Source organism: Episyrphus balteatus, chromosome 1 (assembly GCF_945859705.1).
Source record: "Episyrphus balteatus chromosome 1, idEpiBalt1.1, whole genome shotgun sequence".
In the NCBI taxonomy this organism is placed as follows: domain Eukaryota; kingdom Metazoa; phylum Arthropoda; class Insecta; order Diptera; family Syrphidae; genus Episyrphus; species Episyrphus balteatus.
Window position 1 is genome coordinate 79,890,321 of NC_079134.1, and position 25,241 is coordinate 79,915,561.

General features: G+C 33.0%; 2 protein-coding genes across 2 annotated transcripts in view; one reads left to right on the plus strand and one right to left on the minus strand.

The window, feature by feature from the left end:
* The window catches only part of LOC129905254 (locomotion-related protein Hikaru genki-like), a 508,020-nt gene that overhangs the window by 116,619 nt on the left and 366,160 nt on the right, over positions 1-25,241 (plus strand). The window lies entirely within an intron of this gene.
* On the minus strand, positions 7,298-24,451 carry LOC129905252 (uncharacterized protein K02A2.6-like). The gene is made up of 2 exons (XM_055980688.1): positions 9,714-24,451; positions 7,298-9,497 (listed from the first exon to the last, which is right to left on the minus strand). Exon 1 carries the CDS (start codon positions 19,887-19,889, stop codon positions 17,046-17,048), a length of 2,844 nt encoding a protein of 947 aa, XP_055836663.1. The 5' UTR covers positions 19,890-24,451; the 3' UTR covers positions 7,298-9,497; positions 9,714-17,045.

A 25,241-nucleotide genomic window follows, 5' to 3' on the forward strand; every position in this document is an offset into this window, starting at 1 on the left:
TTTGACGGTACGTCCGAAGTTGGGCTCAAGGGTAAACTGATGAGCATTCCTAGAAGCGCGAGTATTACGGTTAAATTTTTTCAGGGGAGGAATGCAACTAGCTATTTCATCTGAACATTGTTTATAAAAATAGCGATAAAACAAGGAGAGACATGACACATTACGTCGGTGGTCTAGGGACGCAATTGTCTCAGTTATCGATCTATCATCTATCATTTTGAAAGCACGTTTTTGTATTCTGTCCAAGAAACTCAAATACGTTATCGGAGCACCTGCCCAGATGTGACAATTGTATTCAAGTTTTGGTCGAATGTAAGCTTTGTAGATTACAGCTAGATCAGAAGATGAGAAGAATTTCTTGCATCTTCGGAGAAAACCTAAACATTTCGCAGCGTTTTTGGCGACATCGAATATGTGTTCGTTCCACAGAAGGTGGTTTGTTACACTCATACCGAGAATGGAAAGTTTCTCAGTTTCCTCGATGCAAGTGCCACTCATTGATAGTGGCATGGGTGGAGGGTTCCGTTTTAATGATAGTAAGCAGCATTGTGTTTTTGATGCATTAAATTCTACACGATTTCTTATTCCCCATTGAACAATGCTGTCAAGATCAGAATTTAATGAGCTTATCATATTTTGTCGTTGAAGTTCCACATCCGAAGGACATGGGTGTGAATCTTCAAACGAATATGAAAAGCTGAGGGTACTATCATCTGCGAAACAATTTAATGGATTAGAAGTTTCAGAGAGCAAATCATTAATGAAAATGAGAAAGAGAGTCGGAGACAAAACGGAGCCCTGGGGCACACCAGCGTTTATTTTGTGGGTTTCAGACTTGTAACCATCCAATACGACTTGTATTGAACGGCCCGAAAGGTTATTTCTAATCCAATGAAGAAGAGAATCATCGATACCGAATGCATGCATTTTCGATAAGAGAGCTTGATGCCAAACTCTATCAAATGCCTTTGAAATATCAAGCGCAATAATCTTGCTTTCTCCAAAACGATGCAAAGATTTGTTCCACTGTTCGGTGAGATATACCATCAGATCACCAGTGGACCTACTGCTACGAAAGCCGTATTGCCGGTCATTAAGAAGCTTCCGTTCTTCAAAATATTTCTTAAGCTGGAAATTAATCAGCGTTTCCATGACCTTGGAAAGAAGGGACGTGAGTGCAATTGGTCGATAGTTGGAGGGTGAGGAGGATTCGCCTTTTTTAGGGACAGGCTGGACAAATGCGGTTTTCCATCCACTCGGAACGAGTCCAGTAGAGTAGGACAGATGAAAAAGCTTACGCAGTGGTTTTGCCAGCGTGGAAGAACACCTCTTCAGAACGATGGGAGGGATACTATCCGGGCCAGCGGATTTGTGTATGTCAAGGTCTTTCAGGATTCTTGCCACTGTACGAGTGCGAAAGAAGATTCGTCCCATGGATCCGTTTACACACTCAAGTACTGGAGGAGTCATGACACTATCTGGCAGTGTAGAGTTGACAGCGAACTGCTTTGCAAGGAGATTAGATTTCTCAACAGAGCTTACAAAGGGAGTGTCATTGAAGACAAGCGTTGGAACCGCAGATGACGAAGAGTTTTTAATGTTTTTAACAAATGACCAAAAATTTGTACTCCCTGTGGGACATTGAAGTATTTTTTGTCTTAAATTTTGATCATGCAGGAATTTGGTTCGTCGGATATGGGCGTTGCTGACCTTTCTAGCCTGTTTGAACTTTTTCCGGTTTTCCTCAGTGGGATTGGCTTTATAACAACGGAAGCTTACCTCTTTATTCCTGATAACCTCTTTACAGCTCGAGTCAAACCATGCATTCTCTTTCGGTTTGATTGTTTTGACCCTATTCGGGATAAAATTTCTCATTCCGGAGAGAATTAAATTTGTGATCATATCTGCACTGGAATCAACGTCACTATCGAAAACCAGTTAAAGTTTTTAAAGAAACCGTTGAGTCCCTCCCAGTTGGCTTTCTCGTATTGCCAAACAGTTCTCTTTGGTGATTTTTCTTTAACTGGATTTTTGAGACATGAGAAATTTGCAGATATGACACAATGATCTGACTTGCCTAGAGGCGATAATTCACTAACAGTGTATTTATCAGGGTCCGAGGTAAGAAACAGGTCTAGAGTGTTTTCAGCTTGGCCCATAACGTCCGAAATTCGAGTTGGCTCGTCGACAAGCTGAGTTAGATGGTTTAACTCAGCGAAGATCTCAACATTCCTTCCTTCGGGTGTTGTCTGGTCAGAATAGCGAAGCCATGAAGAATTGTGTACATTGAAATCGCCCGTAATGACGATTTCAGTGCGAGGATACAGGGAAACAATCCTTTGGATGGAGTCGGACAGGGCATCAACTTCGTTAGAAGTTGAATTACTGTCCAGGTTGGGGCTTCGATAAATGAAACATGTATGAATGATGCGCTTATCAACCGTGAATTTTAACCACATGAAATTAAAATTTGTGTTTACACACAGGCCGTATTGTGGTTGAAGTTGATAAGCTACATCATTTCTAATATAAATGGCGAGACCGTGGTGAGAAAAGAATAATGGCACCAAGCAATACCCATTTAGATTAAATTCAGAACAATCTGAATTTTCACTTATTTGAGTCTCACCTAATGCCAAAACAGCTGGCCTGTTTTGTACAGTATAAATGTACACATCGCAGAAGTTCGATCTAAGCCCACGAATGTTGGCATAATCGACCCTGAATGTACCTACCATTTAAATATACCAAAACTTTAAAAAACCTTATCCGACAATTAACTATATTGAATATGTTATATAAATCCCAATTTGAGCTTCAACAAAACAATTATCACTAGTGTTATGCCTTAGTGACAATTTGTATCGATCCGCCCCTGGTTATTTATAAACACACACAATAATCTATCTGGAATCAAACTGATAACGATTGCGGCATTTTGAGAAGAGGTTCCACTCGCGAAACCACAATCGTTATCAAGTCAGACTGCAAGAAAGATGGGGGGAAGGAAAAGAAGGATTACTCGTATGCACTGAACACTGAAGACAATTTGGGAGACGCGAGAGTTTTTGTTTTTTGTTTTTTTTTTTTATAAGCTGTTGTTGTGTGGCTGATTTAACGATGGTATTGCAGTGGTTGTTTCTATTGTTTTTGCACTTGGTGGGTATATGATTTTTTTGTTGTATTTAACACTATTTGCAAAGTGGGCATTTGTTGTTATTTTTTTTTCTTCTTTTATTGCAGGAGAGGTATTTCGGTGTTGTTGTTGTTGGATATTTTTCTTTTGTTACACTCGCGATGGTATTGAGAGATTTTATTTTTGCATTTATTTATTTTTTTTTTTTTTAATTTGAATAGGGCTATTGATTTTTTTTTATATTATTATTTCGGGGGAAATTTATTTAAATAATTAGTTGACAGAAAAAATAAAAAAAAAAAAAAAAAAAAAAAAAAAAAAAAAAACACTATTGGACAATTTGTGACACAAGACACTTTTCTTTTCCGACGGGACAAGACTTAGTACGTGCGTTACCGATGGGAGGCAGATCGGTTGGGAAGCTTTGAAAAAAAAACGCAAAATGGTACTTACTACTTCATAGAAGGCATCAAATGCAAAACAAACAGACTTTATGATTTGAAATAACTTGCATACATTTGGAAGTTATTTCCGCTTTCGAAAAGCTTGCATTTTTTGGGAGATTTATTGAAATAGTTCGTTGCATACCTTTGGGAGATTTGTTCATAAGTTATGAATCAGTAGTATACTTTTGGGAAATCTGTTGGTAATATTCTAATTAGGTTTTCTAGGACACACACAATGTAGATTTTTATTATTATTTAAGAACAAATCAATTCGTATCGATTTTTAATAACGTCAGCAATTGCATTAGATGTGGCATTTTATCTGTACAAAACTGAAATGGAATTTGCATTAAAATTTTGTTAGTTTTGGATATAACTGGCTAGGTACGTAGTGTACTTAGTGTAAACTAAAATTAGCTCTAATTAGTAAACTAAGCTTATACAAAACTCGGTTTTTGTTGTACAAAACTGTACAAAACTCGTAGATAGTTGTAGAATTTTTTTTTTTGGTTTAATATAAATATTAGTTATATTTTAATTGAATTTAAGAAGTCAAAACATGTATCTGTAATAATCAATTTACTTTTTTTATGTACATCCTATATTATGCTTGTAATACTTATTCAAAGTCAAAAGTGCGCACACTTACCACAAACGACTCTACCTCACCTTTGTTTCCAGTCAATCTCTTTCGATCAACTAACGCATTATTCTTAGGATAATCTCTTTTCCAATGTCCGTGTTCATTACATTGGAAACACTTTCCACGCTTAGAAGGCTTTGTATTTGTATGCCCCTTTCTTGCCTTTTGCTTTGCGAATTGCGACTAAAGCAACGGATGAACCTGTCGCATGCGATGACATGCGCAGGATTGGACTGGTTCCAAGGGGCCCGGGTGGCAAAATGATAAAAGGGGCCCGCCACTGCTGCTTCATCCACGGAACTAAAAAAAAGTTACCTACAATAGATACCAAAAAAATTTTAATTTTTGTTTTGGCTCGGAAAAAGAAAGACTACTTGTATCAAGATTTTGGGTGATCTAAACCGAATTTTTGCTTTCATTTTTCCACTTCCAACACATCATTCTTTTGACGTTTCTTATTTTAATAATTACATCTTAAAATTAAATAAATAGAGCATGGAAACAGAGTTCCAAGAGGAGTAGGTTGAGCTGCTGTGGGCCCGGGGCAAAACTTTAGTTGGGGGTCTTTGCTGTCTTTATTTTTCCTTCTAAGAAAATGTATGGAATTTATTTAATTTTAATTTTTAAAATTTGAAAATTCTTCACAAACAGTTAAAAATTTTACTAAAAAGCGGAAAAACTTTCTGTATAATGATTTTCAAATTTTTGAACTTGCAACTGCAAATAGGCAATAGCCCTTAGGAATAGACCCGAACTAGGCGATAACTCTATTTTAACAAAAAATAAAATATACACCGCACTTCCAAATCTAAAAAACGCTATGATTTTAACATCGACTTAGTTACAGGCGAACTGTTTCTTATCCAATTCCAAGTTTAGAAGTTATACGTATGCTTTATTACCACATACAATTTTTTTTTAATCGAGTTTTGCTAGATTCGAGCCTATTACTAAGTGTTTTAGACTTATAGACAAAAGAATTAATTAAAATAATCCTGTATCAGTCTAAGAAAAAAAAGGTGTATGAGACTTGTTCTTTCCTTATTTTAAAAGCTTTTTTTTATTTTCGTAAGTTCTGAATTTCGGTTCAGATTGTTTGCAGTCATTCAGAAATTAAAAGTTTTTTTTAAACTGGAAACATTCACTCATTTTTCTTATTTGTAAATATATTTGATGAAAAAAAAAAAAACATGTTGCAGATATCCAAAAGGATACCCCATACCCTTTTATTTATTTTGGGGCCCTTGTGGGGAAAAGCTGTCAAAAGATCGCCTGTGATTTTGGAATTGAAATAATTTTTATTTGTATTTGGAATTTACAAAACCCATTTAGTTTTTACGGGGGTCCATTAATGCTAGGTACAAGCAATACCCAAGGACAAGTACGGTACGCGAAAACCCCTATAATTTGTATATTTTCTGTTTTTGTTGATTCATGTCTTTAAAATATACCTATATCTTAGGTAAAAATAAGGAAACGGAGTGCACGTTATAGGTATCTGTTTGTTTCGTTGTTTATTTCTTACATCCTGTTTCTTCCCTAATAGTAGGAGATCCAGCCATAGGACGACCTACCCTCATCGTTATATCAGTTGAGAGTTATATTTTCTGAAAGGTGGTGTCTAAGGAAATAAATTGCACATGGGTTGCCTAGCGATATCCTGTCAAGGCATAGGGTTGCCAGGCATAGGATTTTTCCGTATTTTTGAATACAAGACCCTGTTTATATGGCAAGCCAAAGAGTTATAAAAAAAATATTATGTCATAGGAAATTTAATTTGAAAATTTTAATTTTCAGGATTTTTTAAATTTGAAGTTTGAGTAGGTAGAGTAAACAAAGGTGAATTTAGAAAATGGCCAAAAATCTATTTTCTAAACAAAACGAGATAGAAATAAAATTGAAATTGGAATCGATAGATATTATAAAAATATGAAAGGCACACATACAAATAAAAAATGTAAAAAATCTACAACTCGACATATATAGTCTTTTTAAAGTCATGACACTCCAATTCGATATTTGAGAAATAATTCACCAAAAATCAGAATGAAATTTTTTTTTAATAATTTTTATTTGATAAGTTAGAAAAAATAAAACAACTTGACACGTATCTGTCAATTTTTTAATTTAACTTACCGTTTTCGCGGAGGGATTTTTTGAAAGAGTCCTTATTTTCGTATTTCAAGATATTAGTGGAAAAAATCCCGTCATAGGACGACCTATCCACCTCGTTATACCAGTTGAAAGCTATATATTCTTATGGGTAGTGTCTAAAGAAACAGTTTGCACATGGGTTGCCTGGCGACATCCTGTCAAGGCATAGGGTTGCCACGCATTAAAGTTCATATTTTTTCGACAACGCCACCCTGCTTATATGGTAATTGTTAGAGGTGTAAAAAAAAATTATGTCAGAGAAAATTAAATTTAAAAATTTGCGTATTCAGGATTTTTAGAAATTTGACATTTTAGAAGGGGAAACTGAGGTAAATTTAGAAAAAGGTCAAAAAGCTATTTCCTTAACAAAAAGTAGTAGAAAAAAGATTGATACTGGAATCGATAGATATTGTTAAATAATATAAGTCATACATACAAACCAAAAATGTAAAAAATCTGATACTCGAGATATGGATGTTTAAAAGTCAAAACCTTGAAATTCGATGTTTGAGAAATAATTCCCCAAAAATCAGCACAAAAGGTATTTAAAAAAATGTTTATATGATTAGAGAGCAAAAATAAAATAACTTGACACGTATTTGCCAAATTTTTGATTTGACTTAGTTTTTGGCTCCTGTGGATTTTAGAAGAATTACTGATTTTTACAATTCAATTCAACGAAACAGTGAATCAGTATCAATCTTTTTTCTACCCCTTTTTTTAAGGAAATAGCTTTTTGACCTTTTTCTAAATTTACCTCAGTTTCCCCTTCTAAAATGTTAAATTTCTCAAAATCCTGAATATTAAAATTTTTGAATATAATTTTTTCTAACGTAATTTTTTTTTACACCTCTAACACTTACCATATAAGCAGGGTGGCGTTTTCAAAAAAAAATCAAAATATGAACTTTAAAGCCTGGCAACCCTATGCCTTGACAGGATGTTGCCAGGCAACCCATGTGCAAACTGTTTCTTTAGACACTACCCATAGGAATATATAGCTTTCAACTAGTATAACGAGGTGGATAGGTCGTCCTATGGCGGGATTTTTTCCATTAATATATTGAAATACGAAAATAAGGACTCTTTCAAAAATTCCCTCCGCGAAAACGGTAAGTTAAATTAAAAATTTGACAGATACGTGTCAAGTTGTTTTATTTTTTCTAACTTATCAAATAAAAATTATTAAAAAAAAATTTCATTCTGATTTTTGGTGAATTATTTCTCAAATATCGAATTGGAGTGTCATGACTTTAAAAAGACTATATATGTCGAGTTGTAGATTTTTTACATTTTTTATTTGTATGTGTGCCTTTCATATTTTTATAATATCTATCGATTCCAATTTCAATTTTATTTCTATCTCGTTTTGTTTAGAAAATAGATTTTTGGCCATTTTCTAAATTCACCCTACCTACTCAAAGTTCAAATTTCAAAAAATCCTGAAAATTAAAATTTTAAAATTAAATTTCCTATGACATAATATTTTTTTTATAACTCTTTGGCTTGCCATATAAACAGGGTCGCGTATTGAAAAATACGGAAAAACCATATCCCTGGCAACCCTATGCCTTGACAGGATATCGCTAGGCAACCCATGTGCAATTTATTTCCTTAGACACTACCTTTCAGAAAATATAACTCTCAACTGGTATAACGATGAGGGTAGGTCGTTATATGGCGGGATCTTAGACTATAAATACAATCTAACGAGGGCCCTGCCATATGTACGTTGGGGCCCCGGGACACTGCTCCGGTACAAGGGTATTCAAAATTGTACCCCCCTGGGGCCCCAAACCTTTTCACTGCTTATATAATTATACATAGTATAACTTTCAAATAGTTAGAGTAAGGGACTGCATTTGTTAAACGGCCCCCTTTCTTTGTTTGAAATTTGTATTTGTGCTTGTTTTTACATGTTCTTTATGGATTTTTATTTTGTAACTATGGGTTAGCTGAGTGCCCGGGTGGCAATCGCCAAGTCATTTATTGGCCAGTCCGACACTGGACATGAGTGTCTCCTCCATGACTAGTCGTGACGTAAGATTTTCCAAGGTTTGCTGGTCCTTGGCGGTTGACTCCCAAGCACGGACAAAATGATTAAAGTTACTTGGAAAACTTTTGTAATGATCATATTTTCTGTAATCACCTCACCAATGCCTCTTAATTGTCTAACAATGTTCTCTAACCTGGATATATGCGATGAAACATCGTCATCTGGATCTTTCTCAAACCCATGTGCACATTTGCCTTCGAAGTCTGTTCGTAGACCGACTTAAGTTTAACCCACATTTCCATCGCGGTTTTACAATTAACGATGTGTCGAAGTGGAATAGAACCGACGCTGCGCTGGTCGCAATTATCTATTGAGATTTGCTATCACATCATTTCCAAGCTAGAATTCGCTTGTCAAAATCGATTTGAGTTTCGTTTTGAGTCTTGATTGGAACCCTTGAAGTTCCATCTACATAATCAAATAGCCAAGATGCATTCAACAAAATGGTGGCTTGAAATTTCCAAACGGAGTACTGATCAGCAGTTTGCAGTTGCTCGATTTTCCATTGGGTCGCATTTTTCTCCATTATTCCCGACTGTCGCTTTTATTTCCTTTTTTATCAATTATAAAATCTTTTCAAAAAAAATGTTAACAAGGTTCCCAGTGCGTACCAAAAAATATAAAATAAAAAAAAAATGTTTATGACTTTAATTTAACCTTTAAATTTTTCTCGCGTAACCTGGGCCCATAACCTGTTGAAAATCGAACCTTGAAATAAAAACGACCGACTTTGAGAAAGAATACACTGCAACTGATTTTATTATAAGAATGAATGAATATAATGCAAAAGCTTAAAACTAAATGAACAATATTTCCAGTGAGAGCATTGCGAAGTTAAAATATTCAAATTCAGGTAGTTCAATATATTCAACAGTTTGTAACGGTATAAAATTTTTATTAACTCTTCTATCCTGTAGGTACAGATCCTACACAAAAATGCGGATAGAAGAGTATCCGGTAGGCTAGGACCAGGCCAGGCATACTTGTTTGCTTGCTGAAGCTCGCCGGATGTGGGGTGGGTTCTTTGGCCTGCCATGCCGCACTTCCGTGTTAATTTCATGCCTGTTTACAAAAAAAAAAAAAAAAATAACAACGAAAAAAAAATTACTACCTACTCAAAAGAAACCAAAATTTAAAAAGTTAAAAACAAACTAGGACTGAAATAAAAAAATAGACATAGACAGACAAAACGGACTGAAAAATTAAACTACGTTACATACTAAAAAAAAATTATTAAAAATGCTCGAAGATGAATCTAGAATTTTTGAACTGATTTACCTACTCGTCCTTTCGATGCACTCGGTGCACATATTGAAAGCACCATGGCTGTCAAGCGCTCAATATATTTATGACAGCCCCTAAAACAAAAGAAAATAAGAAAAACTCCTTTACCAACGATGTCTCATCCCTTCAAGAACCTCATCGCTTCACAGCCACCAGTCACCCCACTGAAAATAAAATTAAGCTTATATCTTGCTTCAAGACAAATTAAAAACTTTCAAATCCAGATTTTAATTTTTTTTAAATTCTTAAATTTTTATTTGACAAAGAAGAAAATTCTTATCTGTATTATAATTATTAACCTATAGCTTTACATTCATAAATATCCTTCCCGCATTGAACAATATTTTGTTTGCAAAATTAATTCATAGAAATTAAAAGTATTTGAAAATAAATAGAATTTCCAATAGTCAATCAGCTGACACAAAAGTGGAATTAAAATCTGAGGTCAATGTCCCCACGTTTCAAAGAAACAAAATTAAATTGAAACACAAAGAAAAACTAAAATCTATAGCATAGGTCAAAGCCCTCGGGTTATTCAAAAAAAAAGACGAAAGTGAATAATCAAAACAAAACAAAACAAAAAAAATTACATACATTCGTATACCTTTTTTCTATATCCACACACATATACACACAAACCAACAACCCGAGTGAATTTCCCGATGAATTCTAAGCACAACGATTGGAAGGTTTAAAAAAAAATAGCAACACACAAAAAAAAATATTGAACAGAGAACGCGAAAGAAATTATGAAATAGAGAAGGTCACAATCTCACAATATAGCTACTAGGTTTGTAGCAAAAAAAAGAAAAGAAATTACATATAGGTAAATGAAAATTTAAAAGAGTAGGTATGTAAGTTAGGAAATAATTGAACACATTAAATATAAAAAAACACACTTAAAGAAAAGTAAAATTAGGATATTAGGAAATTAGAAAAATAGGAAATTAGAAAAATTATTTAAATGGGTAGATATTAGATTTAAGAAAACACAAACATAAAACTAGAACATAATGCAAAATATTTTAAAATTATAGTTAGATATCTAATTTAACACAACACTAGATTTGATTGAAGAATACAGAACATGGATAGGTATCCGAAGCAGGAACAATAATAAAAACGGGAACAGTTTATAGCGAACAAATTAGGTAGGTATAGGTAAATAATTAAGTAGGAAATCGTAGTATCTTGAAAGATGGGTATGAAGAAATGCACCGCAAGTAATTATAATTGGAAATATGTACATATATTAGAGTGTCCCAGCCTATAAGGGCGAATTTTTTTTTTTTCGTTTTTGAATACGCATACCCTTTAATTTTTTTCTAATTGACCCTAATAACTAAAATATAGAATATTATAGAAATCGGATAACGTATAACGATAACACCAATACGATATTATTATGATACGGCGAAATCATCAAGTACTTACATGTAAATGACTCTAATAGAGTGTTCCAAAAAAATTATAGTTGTTTTTTTTTTAACGCATACCCTCCAGGGTTCGAACTTTACTTCGATCGAAGTAGATTTACTTCAAAAAACGATCTTTTTTGTTTTCATTTGCTTCTATTCAACTTACATCTCGGTCCTTCGCATTTAACAAATGTATTAAAAATAACTCTCTCTTTCCCACTCATGATAAGAACTCATTTTGATGTTGCGAAGGATTTCTGCTTTATTATGATTTGGATTTGGACCTATTGACAATTTGAAGGTTGAAATTCATTTTCACTCAATTTAGCTCTTATACTCTTGTCACATATAAAATTGTTCTTATTGAAATTATTATTTTGAATAATGTGTCGTTATCAGTTTCCTGAATACCTAATTTAAGAAAAAAAAAATAATTCATACATTCTCGTAGACAATTGTATGTATTTTTTTTTCTTTTCCTTATTCGTATCAACATTTAACTACCATCTCGCTCTCTCCCATTAAATAAATTCATCTATAAAAATCAACCCTCTCTTTTCTACACACTCATCGAAAATTTTTAAAATGTTTCTCAACAATTTAATTCTTGGATACATGTTTTGGACCTATGGGTAAAATCTGATGGTAGAAATTTTCAAGCACAGAGATTTGTTCTACGTGCGACATCTTTACTTGTTATATGGTCTTTGAATTTACCCTTAAGCACCGTTACATCTTTTGGAAAAGATCATAATAAAAAAGTAAAGAAAAATAATTTTGTTGAAAAATAATTTTTTTTGAATAAATTTTTGGAAATAAATGTTCTGAAAGTTTAATGTTGAAATCTACTTCCGAAATTTTGGATCTACTTCACTTTTTTTTCAAATTTGCTTCGAAATTTTGAAACTGAAGTCCGAACCCTGATACCCTCTAATTATTTTTGAATCGTGTTAAAACACGTATAAATAAAATTTCATGTAACTAGGACCACAGCAACCCGTGGCGACTTGCGTTGATACATGTGAGTACTTGATGATTTCGCCGTATCATAATAATATCGTATTGGTGTTATCGTTATCCGATTTCTATAATATTCTATCTTTTAGTTATTAGGGTCAATTATAAAAAAAATTAAAGGGTATGCGTATTCAAAAACGAAAAAAAAAAATTCGCCCTTATAGGCTGGGACACTCTAACATATATGTATTATTTTATCCGGAATGGAATACAATCCTTTTTTTTATACTTTTTTTTTTCTTGCTGTTTTTCCTTTTCTTTCTTTTCGATTTCTTTTTTTCTTTTAAGAATCCGGTAGGTACGATGAGATGGTCTGAATTTAATTTTTATTTTTATATTACGTATTATTAAATTATATAGGTACCTCCTGAACTTTTAATTGATTGTTTTATTGTTTTCTTCTTTTCCTTCCTTTTATTTTTCAATATCTATTTATTTTTCTAGTATTTTTTTAGTATTTAGTTTTTTTAAAAATAAATTTCAAACAAAACTTGTGAGTATCTTCAAACTCAAATCAAAACTCCAATCCAAACTTAAATCCAAAACTGAAATCCCAAACTGAAAATTTTCGATGAAAATTTTCTAGTTTGTTTATTTTCAAAAACGATTACCTTGGAAACCAAACAAATTCTCTCGCCCGGATAAACGTGCTACTACCGTCTTTGAATTTTATTTGTTTTCTTGTAAAACAAAGTACAGATTTTTTTTTTGAAAATAGGGTGTTTCTGTGCAAATATCAAAACGGCGACCTTACAATTTGCACAGTACACTTATAGAAGGTAATATCAAAGATCATATAACTTGTAAGGATGTCGCACGTAGAACAAATTTCTGTGCTTAAAAACTTCTACCATCAAATTTTACCCATGGGTCCAAAACATGTATTCAAGAATTAAATTGTTGAAAAACATTTTAAAAAATTTCGATGACTGTGTAGAAAAGAGAGGGTTGATTTTTATAGATGTAGTTATGTAATGGGAGGGAGCGAGATGGTAGTTACATTTTGATACGAATAAGGAAAAGAAAAAAAAAATACATTTGTCTGCGAGAATGTATGAATAATTTTTTTTTCTTTTATTATTCTGGATACTGATCACATGATTCAAAATAATAATTAAAATAAGAACAATTTTATATGTGACAAGAGTACCTATAAGAGCAAAATTGTGTCAAAATGAATTTCAACCCTCAAATTATCAATAGGTCCAAGTCATAATAAAGCAGAAATCCTTCGCAACATTAAAAAAAAGTTCTTTTCATGAGTGGGAAAGAGACAGTTATTTTGTATACATTTCTTAAATGCGAAGGACCGAGAAGTACCTAAGTTGAATAGAAGCAAATGAAAACCTACCTTCATATATTTTTTCTTATAAAACTTTCGAGGGTAGGTAAATAGAAATTTATTTTGAAGTGTGTACGTACATTCGTATGTGTACGATTTAGGTAATTTGTTTTCCTTTTCTGTAAAAAAGGCAAACGAGGATCTATTAGAATTTATGCTTTTTATTTCAATTTAAATTTCATATTTAAATTCACAGTCTTGGTAAAAATAGTATTTAATGCGTTTTTTTTAAAATTTTTTCCCGCAATTTTAATTTTGAAATTGATTGTTTCGGGAACAGTCAATTGAAATAATTTGATTTAAAAAAAGGCATCATCCATAACTGTACGTGTTGCCGTTGTTTTTTTAATAATTTTTTTTTATTTTACGTCATATTTAGGAAAATTGCCCCTCCCGCCTAAAAGGGGGGAGATAGACCCCTCCCTCACAAAGTAAAAAATGATAGTATTGAACTTTTCTACAAAATACCGTTATCAATTCTTGCCGCCTAAGTTATCGTAGGGGAGAGTGGGGCAGTTTTGAACACGGGGCACATTTGAACACTGCATATAAAATTTTAGTATATCAATCTTTTTTAGAAGTATTTCGATATTTGAACCCGTCAACACCATATCCATAAATGTCAATGACGTTCTATCGTTATTTCGGCTGACTTTCAGATTTATAGGTGGAAGGTGATTTTTATAGTGGTTTTGCATTATTTCAGTTTTTTAGTTGCAAGAGTTTAAAAAAAATTGGTACGTGATTTCAAAACGCGATACAATTTTTGTTAATGGTTAATGAATTTTAAACTAATTGACGGTGAATTTTTGAATGAATATATTAATGTTAAATATTTATTCAACATTTTATGTCGTTGACACAGTTGGGGCAGTTTTGAACAAGAATGTGGGACACTTTTGAACATGTTCAAAACTGCCCCGAGCAATTTGTATCAGACATTTTAAGGAAACTCGAATGTGTTTTATTTAATAAATCGTAATGTTCTTATAAAAAAAAATAATGAAACTAGCATTTGTGGCCAAAATTAAAGAAAAAATGGGAATATGTACAACATAATTGAAGATTTAAAAAAATGCCTGAATTCTTCAAGTTCTGCTAGACTTTTCTCGATGAGAACTCGATTATATACCGCTTAAGCGTTATAGAAATTAAAGTCAAGCTACCTACACCAATTAATGCTCCTGGTACATGAAGAACATCCGCTTTGTTAACCACTAGATTTAATATTTAAATCTAAGTGCGATTTAGATCGCAAAATAAATCTATTTTACTCTGAGAAGCATAAATGGTATGAATACCATTTTTCTAAGATCCCAACTAACATTTCAGCTTCGGTTAAAGTATTACAAAAGCTACATTTCAGCTTCTTTTAAATTTTAGTAAGGTTGTTGGGCATGGAAAAAGGAGAACGTTAAACAAGTTTGATCTTCTATAAGAAGTTTAAACGAAGCTTTACCGAAGCTTTGAGATTTGACAGATAGTTTCGGAAGAGCATGTATAGCTCTTTAATACATATCTTATCGAAATAAAAAAAAAAAAAACAACTACAAAAACAAAAACTGGTTTTTATTTGATTTTAAATCATGAATTTTATCTTTTGACCTGAAATTCTATATATTATTCCATTAGTTTTTAGTATATCTATTGATAATAATTTTAAAAGTATATAATTTTTTTACCAAACCCAGGAATCGAACTTCGTACCTACTTGGTGGCAGTCCGCCACTCAACCCACTCGGCCATCCTAGTATATTCATTAATGAAGTCAAGAACTTATTCAGTTCAAATAGCAGAAATGTCAAAACAAAAAATGCCCGAGCTAAATTATTCAATGTCAAAACCAAAAAGTGTCCCAGCTAGATTATTCAATATCAAAACCAAAAACCAAATACTAAACTTGGTAATTTCTGTAAAGCTTCTATAAATTCATTAAGCAGGCTTTTCCGAAAACAAGCTTTTTTCGTTTAAGTTTCTTTAACAGTATTTAAACAACTTATTAGAAGTTGTTAAACAAGTTCGAACTTCTATAAGCAAGTAAATTCCGAAGCAAGCTCAATACAAGCTGTATAAAAAGTAGTACCTGCGAGATCTCAATTTATAGAAGCTGTTGTGCTAGTTGGGATATATTTTGAATGAATTTTTCTTGGTTTTTGTTTTTCTTTTGAACTTATAAATGTGATAAACTGATAACTATAGTATACATAGTATACACGTTATTTTTTCTGAGTTTTTATTATTTGTTGGTTAGTTGGATATGATATAATAATCAATTTGGAGTTTTTGTATGTTCTTATTAAAAAACGAATAAAAAGTTAAGTATTATTTATTCATTACAACGAAACTAATACTGCTGTTCAAAAGTGCCCCTTCCATGTTCAAAACTGCCCCATACATGGGGCACTTTTGAACATAAGAGCCTATATCTTTAAAACATCAAAATTCAATATAAATAATTTGTTTTACTAACCAAATGTTCTTTGAAATCGAAGTTCAATGTTACTGTTCAATGTTAGTAAACTTTACAGATCAAGAAATCGAACATATTTCGTTCAAGCAGCTTCGAAAGCAAAAAGTGTTCAAATGTGCCCCCCTCTCCCCTACTCTCCCCGAGACATTAAGTTAACTATACATATTTCTTCGTTGCTTAATCGTTCTTCTATGGATTTTTTTGTGTTTCAAAAGATACAAGTAGGTATAGGTACCTTATATACCTTGCACAAAAAATATAATATAAAAATGAGAAAAGTTTTTGAAATCAATAAAAAAAGTGCGCTTTCTTTTAAAAAATAATAAATTTTAATTAGGTTCTAATTTACAACAAAAAAGCTTTACTTATGTAGGTTTATGGATAGCATTTACCTATTAAAAAAAGTGAAGACTTAAGAAATGCATTCAGACCAAGTCGAAGCAGCTGCAGTAGACTGGCTGCCGGATGTGTGTGAAAGCATACTCATTTTTTGACAAAACCGTGTATCCGGGCCGGAAAGCCGGTCTCGGTTATGTGTGAAATGGGCCTAAGGAATATGTACTTGTACATATGTATTTGGGTTGGTTTTTGGTTTTTGTTTGTTTTTTTTTTTTTTGCAATTTAGTTTTTGTAGTATTCACCGGCTCGCCAACACCACGCACCCGCACACTCCGAGAATCAACCAACGACTGACTCTCTCGTCTTATCTCGTGTGCATGCGCGTGTGCTCGAGATGGTGATGATGATCGTTATCAAACACGATCAGATATGCAGGTGCGTGATAACATCTGCACCCACATACACTACATCTCTTCCTTATTTTATAAAAACTTAATAAACTTATGGATACATGTTATAATCAATTTAATTTATTTCAATTATAAACGATTTGAACATTCCTTCATTTAATTAGCTTACTCATTTCCTTTTTTTTTATTATTTCATATGTTTTTAATTGATGGAAATTAAAAAAAATTAACAATAACAAACTTCTCTTAACAAAAACATTAATCTTCTTCGAAATTTAAATATAGATTTCATGAAAAACAACAGATTAGATTTAATAGATAGTTAAGAAATTACGATGGAATTTTTTCAGAATCATCATCTATGTTCTGGCTTCCATTATTTTGAACTGTCCATTGACCTTCTACTTTTTTCAAATGAACAACGTTTTTCCTAAAAACTTGACCTGTTTTATCATTTCTCACCATAACATCTCCTCCTTTTGAAGCTTCTACAGTATGCGGTGTCGAGTTGAAGTTTGCGCAAAGTTTGTTTGGTTTTTCCATGTTCTTTACATAGACCTTATCACCATGAGAAATTATATTTTCAGAAGCCTTTCTTTTTCTATCAGTGTATTCCTTGCCTTTATCTTTGTTAGTTTTATCCATGTCTCTTATCTCTAAATCTATCATTTCGCTGTTTATTGCTTCTATTGACGGAATTTTATCTCTATTCTGTCTCTTAAAGAAGAGCTCAGATGGCGAACTTCCTGTAGTGGAATGAGGTGTGCTGTTATACATCATAAGATACTCGTATAAACTGTCTTTCATGTCTTTTCCCTCGATTTTGCAGATTCGTAATCGTTTCAGAATATCTCGATTTTGTCTTTCGACTTCCCCGTTTTGTTGCGGCCAATACGGAATCGTGTTATATAACTTTATATTACATTCAGCGCAATAGGACTTGAATTCTTGGCTGATAAACTGTCTGCCATTGTCAGCGGTAATAGACATGGGAAAGCCTAATCGACTGAAAATTTCTTTCAACATTTTTATTGTTTGAGCGCTAGTTATTATTCTGCAAATCTTTACTTCTTTGTAACGGCTGTAGTAATCTATTAACACAAATAAATATTCTCCACTAGGAAGAGGTCCCAAGAAATCTACAGCTAAATCGACCCACGGTGCAGTAGGGAGTTCCCTTCTTTTAAGGGGAAAGGGGTTGTTTGGCAATCCCACTAAAGTACATCCTTTACACGACTTCACTAGATTTTCTACGTCTTTGTCGATACGGGGCCACCAAACTTTAGATCTTAAACGGCCTTTCATCCCTACTATCCCCGGATGACCTTCATGGGCTGCACTCAGAACGTCTTTTCTCAGATTCATTGGAACGACGATTTTATTCCCTCTTAGAAGTATTTCCTCGTAGAAACACAATTCATTTTCAAAAATTTTGTATGCTTTAACTGAATCGACCCATTGCTTATCATAAATTCCTTTTCTTACTAATTGAATCTCGGAATCACTGTTGGAAATCTTTCTTATCTCATTTAACGAAATCGCAAGTGGTCGCGAATGCTCAACTATATGGTGAACATGAGAATCTCCTCCGGATGGTATAGAATTAGAGTAAACGCACAAACGAGAAAGAGGGTCAGCAATATTCGTTTTGCCTGGCCTGTAGATTGTTTTGAACACATATGCTTGCAGCCGTAAAACCCATCTTTCGATGCGCGCACATGGCTTCGATTTGGGTCCAAAAATCACTTCCAGTGGCTTGTGATCAGTGATAAGGTCAAACTCCTTCCCAAAGAGGTAAATATCGAAATGTTCCACGGCCCAAACCAACGCAAGGGCCTCTTTTTCTGTTTGGCTGTATCTACGCTCACAGTCTGATAACGTTCGATTTCCATAGGCGATAACTTTTGGACCCTTTGAATTGATTTGTATTAAAACAGCACCTATTCCAACTGGGCTAGCATCTGCGATGACTTGTGTTTTGTCTTCCACGTCATAATAACCTAACGACTGAATTTTACTCAAAGTGGTTTTTAGATGTGAAAATGCTGTTTCTTGCTCTTTGCCCCAAAATTTGTCTAGACCCGTATTTTTTCCCAATTTGTTCCTCAATAGTTTCTTCAAAGGTTCGGTCAAAGTTGCAAGCTTCGGTATCCACTTACCTATGTAGTTTACAAGACCTAAGAAGCTCTTAAGCTCCTCCAGTTTTTTCGGGATTCTAAACTGTTTGATGCTATCAACGTATTTGTTTTGAGGCTTAACACCCTGTGGTGTGAGTTCATGACCCAAAAACTGAATATTTTTGACCTTGAAAATACATTTTTCTTCATTTAATAACACCTCATTATCTTTAAGGATTTTAAGCACATGTTGCAGTCGTATATCATGCTGGTCTTCACTATCTCCAAATATGAGAATGTCATCTATAAAATTGATTACCCCCTCACATCCGACTAATATTCTTTCTAAGGTTTTCTGAAAAATTTCAGGGGCACAATTTATGCCAAACATAAGTCTCTTATAACGAAACAACCCTTTCATTGTTATAAAGGTTGTTATATATCTGGACTTTGGGTGAATTTCTAATTGGTGAAAGGCGTTTTTGATATCCAACTTGCTAAACACACAAGCTTTTCGAAACTTAGGCAGCATTTGAGTCATTGTGGGCAGAGGGTGATTTTCTCTCATGATTGCGGCGTTAGCCCTTCTCATGTCCACACAAAGTCGCAGTTCTCCATTTTTTTTAAGAATTGGAACAATTGGAGAAACCCATTTTGATGGTTCGTGAACTTTTTCGATAATATCAGATTCTAACAGTTCTTCTAATTTGTTCTCTACCAAAGATTCCAATGGAATAGGAATTCTCCTACACGGTTGGGAGACAGGGTGTACTGAGTCATCAATTGGGATATTTATAAGAACCCCTTTAAACTTTGTAAAAGCTTTCGTAGTTGTAATTTGATTGATTCCGAATCCTATCTTTAAAACACCCAAAGAAATAGCAGTTATTTTTCCTAGCAGATCTTTTGTTCCCCCTTTAATAACATAAAACGTAGCTTTTAATATTTTTCCATCAGCTTCTATCTCTGCCTCAAAAGATCCAATTAAATCTAAAGGATTTTGACTGCCGTATGCCAAGAACGTTTTGTTAGGGTTTTTATTTTGATTGTATACCATGATTTTCTTCTTCTTCAAAGTCTCCCATGATTTATCCGTTAACAGATTAAACTTACACCCCGAATCTACAAGCAATTTCGTCCTGATCCCCCCTATAAGGCAGTCAACAGTAGCGTCATCGTCAATGTGGAAAACATAATCTATTTCATTTTTATCATCTTCAACACAATCTATCTGATCAGGTTTTCTTTTGAATCTTTTCTGGCTAGGACCGTCATCTTGTTTATGAGAATTATTTGAAACACGTTTTTGTGTTTTGCAATACTGCCGAAAATGACCAATTCGACCACAAGTGTGTCCCTAGCTGGACACTTTGTATCGTGAGAGGAATGCCTTTTATTTCCACACCTACCACATGAACCAGAAAAAAAGCTTTTTGTTTTTATACCATCGTTTTTTTTCACGCTTGACAGATCCATAATTTTTTTTATTTGAAATCTCGCTGACGACTTTTGTTCTAGGTTTGTTACCATAGCCTTCTAGCTGATGATCAACAGCCTCTTGTGTATTTGCTTCCATCAATATTTTATCCAAAGTGATGCTGTCCCCAGTGGTTAATATTTTCTTTCGAAGGTCGTCCGAGACGCATTTTTCAGTTATTTGATCGATCAAGTTGTTGTCTAAGTCAGTAAATTCGCATTTTCGCGCCTGATTTCTTAACCTTAACAAAAATTTTTCAAATTTCTCCCTCTTGTTTCAACAATCTAAATATATGTCTCTCGTAGACCTTACTTTGCTTGGGAGAAAAGTATTCGTCGAGTTTCTCTATTGCAATTAAAAATACGTCGTTATCATTTGAGCTTTCAACATTTGCTCCTGGAAGATTGTAGAAAATCTCTTGGAGCTCTAATCCCCCGAAATGTAGCAGTGTTGCTCTCTTTTTAGTAGAAGAGTCTATGGATGCTGCCTCGAGATAAATTTTAAAGGCTCTCTTCCATTTCTCCCACCTCAACCCCACTGATGTGGATTCTCCTTCCAAGGAGAACACTTCCAAATTCGGTAACGTGTTTGCCATTTCCAGATGGAAATAGTGGGAGACACTGGAAAAAAAAATGACAAGTCTTTTGTTTTCGCAAAACAGGTTTTATTATTTCCCATAACCATTATTCATTCTCATTCTCTAATCTACCCATTTGTCATTCCAAAACCGGTTTTAGTGCTAAGTACTCTTAAACATTCACACATTACCTACATATATAATTGTTGTTAGTCCACAATTTGGAATCATTCTTGTTTACAATTGAATGAAGGCAGGAACAAGGCATATTGAGCCTGTGGCGTGCCAATGTAGTTATTATTTTTATTTGTATTAACAATTAAATGTAGGTTTCAGAGGCCAAATTTATACAGTGACAATCATTTTCAATTTAATGAAGCTAATCTTTAAAAAAGGACCATACTTACTCTTTTTTTTATTAGCACATTAACAATCAAATGTAGGTTCTACAAACCAAATTAAATTTATTATGCCAAACATTTTCAATCTAATGAAGGAAAATTTCTACAAAAGAACCATGCTAAACAAAACATTTATTTTTGTAATATTTTTCAATTAAATGAAGGCTGTTTTAATGCCAAGCATTTGGTTATTTAACCATCTACACAATTTTTCCAAACAACTTTTTTGTTTCTTTTCTTTTTTTTTTTTTTTTAATTTAATAAAGGTGATCACACCGAAACAACACAACTCATGCTTTAGGAAATAAACTATTTTCACACATAATTTTTCCAAAGAACTTTTTTTTTTTTAATAAAGGTGATAACACCAAATAATACAACCCATGCTTTAACTGTTTTCACTAATTTATTTAATAACGTTTAAATTTATTATTATTAATAATTTTTTTTTTTTTTTATTCTAATATCACTCACGTTTAATTATTTTATTTTTTTATTTAATTATTTTTATCCTCGTCGCCACTTGTAGTATTCACCGGCTCGCCAACACCACGCACCCGCACACTCCGAGAATCAACCAACGACTGACTCTCTCGTCTTATCTCGTGTGCAAGCGCGTGTGCTCGAGATGGTGATGATGATCGTTATCAAACACGATCAGATATGCAGGTGCGTGATAACATCTGCACCCACATACACTACAGTTTTGTTTTTGTTTCCTTGGATGGCGGGATTGAGTAATTGTGTGTAGGTATGCAAAAGAATTGTGAATGCATTTGAAGAAAGTATGTAGGTATAAGAGATCCAAATGAGCATGTTCGAACCTGTTCGAACAATTTCAATTTTTTAAAATAATCGTTCGTTTTCTCTCTATACTCGTAAATCATCTTACTCATAAACAAAAATACTCACAAACAAAACCATACAAATTGTTTGAACTCATGAGTATACTCGATCCTCAATACCCACGAACAAAATTACTAGTAAGCAGATCGACTGTTCATAAACACTAGGCTTTACTCGAAATGATCGTTAAAGGGTTAAAGGGAAAGTTATAAATGAAATATTTTAGTTCAAAAGCTGATTTCTTGTGAGAACAATATTTAAATAGTAATAGTAAATGAAATCAGAAATTTCATTTAAAAAAGTAATAGTTTTATAAAAAACAATGGAAGAAGAAAGTATTAGCTTAAATCTTAATAATAAATAATAATATATTTTCTATTTGTGACAAAAGAAACTGCCGAAGTAAGGTGTGGGGGACGAAATAAAAAATCAAAACGGTGATACTATACCAAACTTTGTGGCATGCACATCGTGCAAAAAAGTGATGAAAAATTTTATAACAAAGCAGTTTTTGATGTGTCCGTGAAGCTGTGTATTGAAGATATTAGACCGTTTTCTACTGTAGAAGGCTCTGGAATGCAGGCATTTGTTAAAGAGTGTATAAAAATCGGTGCTAAATACGGAGGACATGTAAACGTGAAAGACATGCGAGTTCTGAAACACCTCAGATGAAACTTTTTTTTGAAGAATGCAAGAAATTAGTAAGAGTCTGGTGCGTGCAATTTACTTAATAAAACATTAACAAGTGAGCGTCAGTTCTATTGATATTGAAATAGAAAGATACATTCAGTTTAATTCGAAAGGCCCTGTGGATATTCTTCAATGGTGGTGTGAAAATAAAGCCCAATTCAAAAACCTTTATGAAGCTCATAAAATCTTGAATTGTATTCCCGCAACATCAGCAGCATCAAAACGAGCAGGCTGGAAATATAATTACAGAAAAACGATCGAGGTTGAACCCAGAAACTCTAAATAATTTGATGATTGCGAATTCAAACTTAACCCTTTCGGACCCAAGCTATGAAAATCAATATTAAAAAATATTTTTTCATTATCATCGTGTCAAAAACATCACAACTAAGAAACATGAAAAGCAAAAAGTTATTTTCCAAAATAATAAATAGCAAAACTAATGTGTTACTCTCTTGTTACATGTAAGTAACATGTACTGCCTACGACCACCAAAAAAAGTCCGACAACTGGGAAAATATTTTTTTATAGAACAATGATGTATGCTACTTTTTCTAAGCCAAAAAAACAAAACACTTTCTGGATTAACATTCTTTATATCTTTTTTCAAAATTATGACGATATAGTATAAATAAACAAATTTTTGCAAAAAAAAAAATTGTGAATTTCATTCCCTTTTTCTATTAAAAAAATGAAAGGTATGATATTTGACTAACATTTTGTAATAATCCAGTAACTAGCCATTATTATCTTTCGATTAGCCATCGAAACCTAAAAAAATAATTAATGGAATATTTTTTACGATTTTTTAAAAATATGTTACATGAGGGTAACGCTGGGTCCGAAAGGATTAATGATTTATCCAATTTAAATATTTTTTTTTTTTTCTTAAATACAAGTGTTTTTAACTTAATTTAATTTATTCAATTTCTTGTATCTAGCATTAAGTTTTATTTAATTTTTCTTTTTTTTCTGTATTTAATTTAATTTTATTCTAATATGTTTTTCTTCATTTCATTATCTTGTCAAATTAATTAATTTAAATTAAACAAATGTAACTTGCTTTTGTTTACCTGTTGTGCTCCATATTACATCACTCAGAGATATATTTATAATTAAATAATGAATTGCAGCAACTTTGTGCCACACTTAGGGCCAGTTGTACAAACGTGGTTCAGCCTCGGATCAGGAATCTAACCCACCGATTTCGGCGGATTATCTGCGGGTCAACTTCGGTTCAAGCATGGATTTGGCTATTTTTACATATGTGGACCTTGCACGGGTGCTAAACGGGAACAATATCACTGATTTCAGGAGATAAAAGTTGCTGATCCGCGGATCAAATATTTGTACAACTGGCCCTTAATGTGACACAACGCTCAGTGGGTCAAGAAAACTTTTAGAATGCAACTCAGCAGGTCAAAGCTGAGTAATGCATTTTGGAAGCTCATGAAGTTCCGGGTTGGTCTTAAGAACTCGGGTTGAGTTTTAATTTAACCATCAACCGAGACGGTCCTTTTGTCTTTTAATTTATCCCTAACATATTGGCGCAGCCGAGCCTGTTCGCGAACCGTATCCGAAAGAAAAAAAAAATTAATATTCGAACCGTATCCGAAAGAAAAAAAAATATAATATCCAAATCGTATTCGAAATAAGAAAAAAATATCATAAAAGAATTAATTGTGCTTAAATTTCATAACAAAAAAAATATAGTACAAATTATACATTGTGCATTTAGTTATTGAAATTCAATGAAAAAAAATAGTGAAAAAAAAATACATTATGCATTTAGTGATTCAGTGATTAAATAAAGAGTTCAAAAACCAAACAAAAAAAACAACAAGCTACAACTGACGTGAGCAAATATCCAATATAGGGTATTTTAGACCACAGGTATAAATGTTTATGTAGGTAGCTATCTTTTTGTTAAAAAAAAAATTTATGAAGTGAAAAGCGGAAATTTGAGCTTGTGCACTTATTTTTTTATCTTATTTATTGTTTTTATATTTGGTGTTCTTTGTTGTAATTTTTTTTCCACGCGATTTAAAATAAAAAAAAACAAAACGTTTTTGTTGGTATAGGTCGATAATAATATAATATAATATTTCAAGGTTATTTCGATCCAACAAAACGTTTTTTGTTGGCGTAGGTCACGGTAAAAATATTATTTTTTTTGCATAAATACTTTTTTTGTTGGGAACCGTAAAATAATATAAGGTTGGGTTAATTAGCTCCAGTACCTATCTTGTGATAGTTTTATGGACAGAATAGAAAGGTCTAAAGATCAATTGATAGAAGAAATCCTTCAATTGGAAAAAGCATCCAAAGACCAAGGTGACGAAATTCAGAATCAATTACCATCTGTTAAGGGAACTTAAGGCTATCAGTAGGGAGACATATTCACTAATTTACTCACAG

Coding starts and splice junctions, on each gene's coding strand:
- LOC129905252 (XM_055980688.1), bottom strand. CDS start 19,889: ATGGTATACAATCAAAATAAAAACCCTAACAAAACGTTCTTGGCATAC.